Source organism: Lycium ferocissimum, unplaced genomic scaffold, assembly GCF_029784015.1.
Source record: "Lycium ferocissimum isolate CSIRO_LF1 unplaced genomic scaffold, AGI_CSIRO_Lferr_CH_V1 ctg2235, whole genome shotgun sequence".
NCBI lineage: Eukaryota > Viridiplantae > Streptophyta > Magnoliopsida > Solanales > Solanaceae > Lycium > Lycium ferocissimum.
This window is the reverse complement of record NW_026720282.1, coordinates 328,838-335,112: the sequence shown is the minus strand read 5'-3', so window position 1 is coordinate 335,112 and position 6,275 is coordinate 328,838. Positions and strand designations below refer to the sequence as shown.

Here is a 6,275-nt window from a genome sequence, read left to right as displayed (position 1 = left end):
GGAACGTGTATTATTACACGAATTAGATTAGTGCATTCGACATGAAAAAATAACGTCCTAACCAATTGAACGAAAGGAACCAAAAATTTCGCGTCACCATCCCTGTTTATTATTTTAGTCGATAAGGAAATATTGGCCTTCAATTATTTGGCTCTGTTTCTTAGTGTATATGTAACTATATATGACAACTACTGATTCATCCATCACTTTCTTTCTCAATTCTTCTTTGATGTGTGCTAACTCTTTCAGAGCTCTAGAAAATCATAAAAAGTAAGTGAGAGATAATATTATAAACGCTAAAATACGACGTGACAAAGCAAGAACATCCAAGCAATAAACCAATGGCCGGTACGATACAAATACACCTTTTTGTACATTTCATAAATCACAATAACAAAAGTCCAAGCCAAAATTTTGATTCAGTGAATCAAACAAACGATACAGCATCAGAAACGTCATCCCTCCACACCCCCAAAATAACAAAGTTATTAAATTAAAAAAAAAAAAAAAAAAAGGAACCTCAGTTGGGAGAACCTTGATTACTTCTTGACAAATAAATACAAGACAAAATATACGTAAATCATGTATAGTTTACACTATATAACGATTATTATTTTCACTTAGATGCGTATATGTATTCGTGCTATATTTGTTTCAGTTTCCCATACAATGCCACAAGGACTAAGAAGTACTTCTAATTATTTGTTTATTAAGAATTAAGAGTATGGTCAGCTATATTAAAGCTCCCATTTGACTTTTGGCTACAACAGCACCACGACACATATTCCTACTCTCAGAGCTCTACTAACATGAAGATACCAATATAATATTTCAAAAGTAGAATAAAAAAAAAGAAATTGACAGACTAACTAATACAAAGACTAACTTACAAGATTAGGATTTTCAAACTTTGGTCCTTTATTTTATTACATGTATCATCAAGCATCGTCAGATAGTTGAAACACTAAGTGTCTTAGATTTTCTACATCACCCGTACCCCAACTTCCAAAAAAGACTTTAAAAATGAAGTCCTTGCTACAATATTTAAACAATGATTATTTTTGGAAATGACCTTAGTTGGTCTTCTTGGAAGTTTGATTAGCTCATAAATGTTTTTACAATGTGATGTTCATCGTTTCGACCACGCTGTCTTGTTTCCACACATTGTTTTTACATTACCCAAAGGTAGTAATTATAGTAAAGACCACATAGCACCAAATGAGACATTTTTGCACGATATTTCACATCCCACCTTGGACGTTGTCTATTTTTTCTTTTCTTACCATAGAGAAACAATTAAGAATCTCACTTTTGCCAAAACAAAATTAATGTAGTATGACTAATGTCATAACTAGAGCCACAAACAGTAATGAACTGAGAAACATTGGGAGACTTGATAATTGAACAATTTATCAATTATTTTTTGAGGAGCAAGCAAACTCCCTAGTCAATGATCATAGTAACAAAATATATTTATGTACTTATAGATAAATCAGAACAGCCCTGATTAGAAGAGAAAAAAACTAAAGTCTCACTTCCATTGTCACTCAATTGTACGACATCTGATGTGCTTACGCCCCTTTCTTCCCTTCTTACTTCTTGTATCAATCAAAATCTTTGAGAGACGGACATGTGTCTGCGCCTGATGTGAGGTGAGACGATAGAGATAAGTCCACCTAGAGGTGGTCGCATCTTTGACCTATAAATCATCTCATCATACGGCCTTCGATAGAACTTCAAGAACGGTTGAAAAGATTCACGACACTTATCGGCCCGACTAATATGGAAATTACCACTATCTTTCTTGAAGAACATGGCAGGAGATTGAAAAAATGATGGCCTCATAGACCTAGGATGACGACTTTCTGAATCGTCCATTTCTTGAGTCTTTTGTGGCAAAGGTGTAGACGGGAAAAACCCTTTCTTGATGGAACCCATGCTGCCACGTGGAGTCCTGTCAATGGGTGATGCAAATGAGTAGGACCTAGCATTGAGTGGTGAGATGGCAGGGCCCAGTACTGGAGTATTTGTGGGGCCCACTTTAGCTGATGAGGTGTCAGTTAAGGACAAGTACCATGGCTTAACAGAGTCAAAATGATGTGAAACAGTGAAGGAGAATCTTGATGAGGAGCATGAACCAATTTTGCCACTTGAGGGTATGGATGAAGGGTTGAATCTAAGAGATGCAGCTCTTGGATAAGCAGTGAAGTCATTGAACTCTAATGACTCTTCAAAATCAAGTGATGATACCACCATTGTTAATGGTGCTAGATCAACAAATGTCTTGACGCCCTGCAAAAATCAAAAGAGTTTTAAGTTATAAATACTGACGACGTAGTATATATTTACATAATAAAGTCAATTATAAGGCAATTACATATAATTATTTTTGATAAACATGATTTTAACTTCTATATACTGCTTGTATAAACAACGGAAAAGGCTAAAATTACCCACGACTTTTGGAAATAGTTCAAAATGCATTTTCGCTATCTTTAAGCGCTAATTATACTCTTTCAGTTATATCTTATGGGATCAATTATACCCTTATATCAATAATTTACGCGGCATCATCCCGACCCTTGAAAATTACTTTCCCCTCAAATAATTTTTTACCCACTAAAATAACTCAACCCCACCCAATTTTTTTTTTCCTAGCCAAACTAATACGGACCCAACCCATTACACAGCGACTGCAGCACCAAATATATATGCTGCCATCAGCAAGTTTCTTTTTCTTTTGATAAGGTAAAACCATCAACAAGTTTCTTAATTGATATAGAAGGTAGAGATGACAAAATAATAGAAGAAAAGAGTGGAATAATAGATGACATAATTGATTCAGACCAGTTTTAAGGGGTAATGGGTGGGTCCGTATTAGTTTGGTTTAAAAAAAAAAATCGGGTGGGTTGGAGTTATTTTAATGTAGAAAAATTATTTGAGTGAACAATTTTGAAGGGTTGGGATGACGACGTGATGTCGCTATTAGACATAAAGCGATAATCGACCTTACAAGATAATCGAAGGTATTTACTCTAAAGATAACGGCGATATATGGATAAACTATTTTCAAAGTCATGTGTAATTTGGGCCCTTTTCCGTATAAACAATATACAATTATTAGGTGACTTACAAACTAATTACGAGTAAATTACTAGGATAAGTATTAGTAATAAGTTGCCTGACAAAAATAGTAACTAGCCTACTAACATAGATAATGATTACCTGATAAAAGAAGTAGTCCAACTGCAATATTATCATGTTAAACTACACCAGATGTGGTCTGTGTGTATAACTTAAATTTACTAACTCGATTCATCAATCTAGCTTGTATGGGGATGTTTTCATATCGGCAGATCCAGTATAATGTACATCTATTTTCGAGATTTAATTATAAATAAGTTGTAAAAGTTTATTCAAGATTTTAGCTACATGTAACACAATAGCAGTGTATTTTTAGCAAAAAAAGGATAGAATTACATGAGAAAATAAGTACTCCTAGTACCTTCCAAAGATAAGAGAAAAGTGAAGGAGGATCAATGACAAAAGCTTTGTGAAGTCGTCCTGGATAATAATCCGCAATAATTTTCAGTGAAGCCAACAAGATGTTCATAAAAGCTGATGCTGACCTGAAAAAGCCTGCATTTTTGCACAGCAGTCCCCAATGATTTGATTTAGTCAAACATCCCCCAATAATAAATTGTCATTACCCACAACAATAAAGTGAAAAAAAAGCAAAACACAAATTCAAATTCAACTGCAGGCCATGTTCAATTTTTTCCTTTTTTCTTTCTTTGTGCTTTGAGTTCTGGATTCTGACACGGTAATAAAAAGTAGAATTATGGGCACTTTTGCATGACATTATTGAGTTTTTTTTAAGTAAAGATAAAAGAGAATGACAATTTATAGTTTTATACCCCTATACTCTCAAACCTGAAAGCAACACCTCAAGGGCACTCCAGGCAAGGCATGAAATTTATACAGAATCTTGCCTGCCTAATGTAGAGGCTAGCAGGCAAAAATTGATTAGTTAATTAATGGCTCTTTAATTAAGTTATTAGGCGTGACATTGGAAATTAAAAAGATCTGAAATGGGCTATTATAAATTTTATAAAAAGGGGTCTTTAAGAAGTATTTTCTGACTGATAGTTCTTGGAAATGCCTGAGGAATAGAATGTACATTAATTAATTATAGTTCCCCTATAACTGAGAGAAAGCTGAGTTCTGATTTGCTATGTAAGTAAAAACTAGTCAAAATACCAATCTACCTTCCTTTTCGAATTTCATGATGAGCTAAACAAGGGTAATATCGTCATTACAGGAAAAAATACTTACTGGCATCAAATAGAATAACAAATTGTTCAACACTCTTGGCCATGGTTTGAATAGCCACCTCCAATGTAAACACCAGCAACCGAGTAAACCTGCATTTTTTTAATCACAAAAATTTCAGTTCCATTTCTCTAAAGACTTTAAAAAGATCATACTTCAATATTTTTGAAAAATAATGAGTCATATCTTCAAATGATAAAATCTCAGTGGATTGTAACAGCAAAGATCACTCTACCACTTATTATGCATGTCTTTTTTTTACATCGTATAAGATTAAGGTATGCTTTTATTCAAAATATTGAGTCAAAACTTCAAACGGTAAAATATCAATGGATTATAATGGCAAGATCACTCTAACACTTATTATACTTGTCGTTTTGCAATAGATAAGATCAAGGTATACTTTTATTCAAAAATACTGAGTCAAAACTTCAAAAGCTAAAATATCAGTGAATTGTAACGGCAACGGCAAGATCACTCTACAACTTATTATACTTGTCGTTTTGCGGCGACAGATAAGAAGGTACTTACAGTTTCATTGAGTGAAATTTCTGGTAATCTTGCTTGATCCGGAAAATCTATAATTGGTCAAAAAAGAAAAGGAACAATTATTTACTCAATGTGTTCATAGGGTCAAATTTGAGAAATGAACTAAAGAACAGTATAAAAAAAGGTAAAAATTACCACAACAGGTCTAGATTCATCATCATGACCAGAAACATAAGCTACCCCTTCTGCTAACTCAGCAGAAAATTCATCAGCAATTAGATGATCTGCAACATTCAAATAAATAAATAAATAAAATAAAGTGAGATCAAGCTTTTTCACTCTTTTTATGATGAATTTACTTTAATCATAACTTAGATTTTGCGTACTTTAAGGAACTCACCTCATTTAAAGCTTTAGAAAAAGAAAAACATGAAAACAAGAGAGATTCTTTGATTCTTTTCTTCTTTAGAACAAACAAAAAGATAAGACAAACTTAATTTCATCTTCTTTCTTTAATTAAAATTTCAACAACAATAATAAAATATTTAGTATAATCTCATAAGTGAGGTCTGGGAAGGGTGCGGTATGCAGACCTTGCCCCTAACTTTAAGGGGTAGAGAGGTTATTTTCGATAGATCCTCCGCTCATTGAATTAAAATTTCAAATATCGTAATTAAAGAAATTAAAAGAACACAAAAAAAAATTACCAACGCCTAAAGAGTCTCTCCAGTTCAGGCAGTTCCTCAAGTGCTTAGCAGCTTTCTTGACATTTTCACCTTTCACTTTCAAAAACCTCTCTACACAAGCACTGTTACACAACTTCTCCTGTTCAACAACACAAAGAAACCAAAAAAAAAAAAAAAAACATCTTCAGTTATAATTCCTACGTATTTTTTTACGAAGAAGAAACCGGTGTCTTATATACCTGCTTAACAGTGAGAGGAGCATGTTTTTTGAGAAGTTGAAGAACAGCTTGAACTCTTTCTTTGTCTTTGTGGTCGTTCTTGATCTGATCTTTTCTCCCCATTTCTCAATATAAGACAGAGATTAGTTCTTGTTACTGTTTTTTGTAACTATTGGTTGGTCAAGTTGAACAGAGAAAAAAAGATGAATCTATCAAGAAAAAAGAGAATATTTGAGACAGAGATACCACCCTTCTTCTTTACGCAACCATTTGAAAATATAAGTGTGTGTGTGTGATAAGATGGGAAGCCAGCAAAAGTGTTTAAATAAGTGGAGTGAAAATATAAAAGAGAAATGAGAGAGAGAGCCCGTATATATAGGCTAACAAAGGTTTAAAAAAAAAAAAAAAAAAAGGCCAACTAAGGTCAACAGTGCCAAATGACTGCTTGAAAGCGAGGCCTAACGGAAAATGTCGGCCCACTTCATTTACTTTAATCCACTATTATTATTGTAACCCTTTGTAATAGTTTTATTCATGGAACAAGCATGTT

General features: G+C 33.5%; 1 protein-coding gene across 1 annotated transcript; it reads right to left on the bottom strand.

The window, feature by feature from the left end:
• Positions 1–1,397: 1,397 nt before the first annotated feature.
• Positions 1,398–6,073, bottom strand: LOC132043257 (phosphatidylinositol/phosphatidylcholine transfer protein SFH4). Its single transcript, XM_059433763.1, has 7 exons — positions 5,747–6,073; positions 5,529–5,646; positions 5,017–5,105; positions 4,864–4,910; positions 4,336–4,424; positions 3,506–3,639; positions 1,398–2,292 (listed from the first exon to the last, which is right to left on the bottom strand). Exons 1-7 carry the CDS (start codon positions 5,846–5,848, stop codon positions 1,609–1,611), a joined length of 1,263 nt encoding a protein of 420 aa, XP_059289746.1. The 5' UTR covers positions 5,849–6,073; the 3' UTR covers positions 1,398–1,608.
• Positions 6,074–6,275: the final 202 nt, after the last annotated feature.

What these genes read in the sequence shown, in the direction of transcription:
- LOC132043257 (XM_059433763.1), bottom strand. Translation starts at nt 5,848, where the DNA reads ATGGGGAGAAAAGATCAGATCAAGAACGACCACAAAGACAAAGAAAGA. An exon ending in GAGAGACTCTTTAGGCGTTG is followed by an intron (nt 5,106 to 5,528) that starts GTAATTTTTTTT and finishes TGAATGTTGCAG; the next exon opens with ATCATCTAATTGCTGATGAA. An exon ending in TTTTCTCTTATCTTTGGAAG is followed by an intron (nt 2,293 to 3,505) that starts GTACTAGGAGTA and finishes TGATTTTTGCAG; the next exon opens with GGCGTCAAGACATTTGTTGA.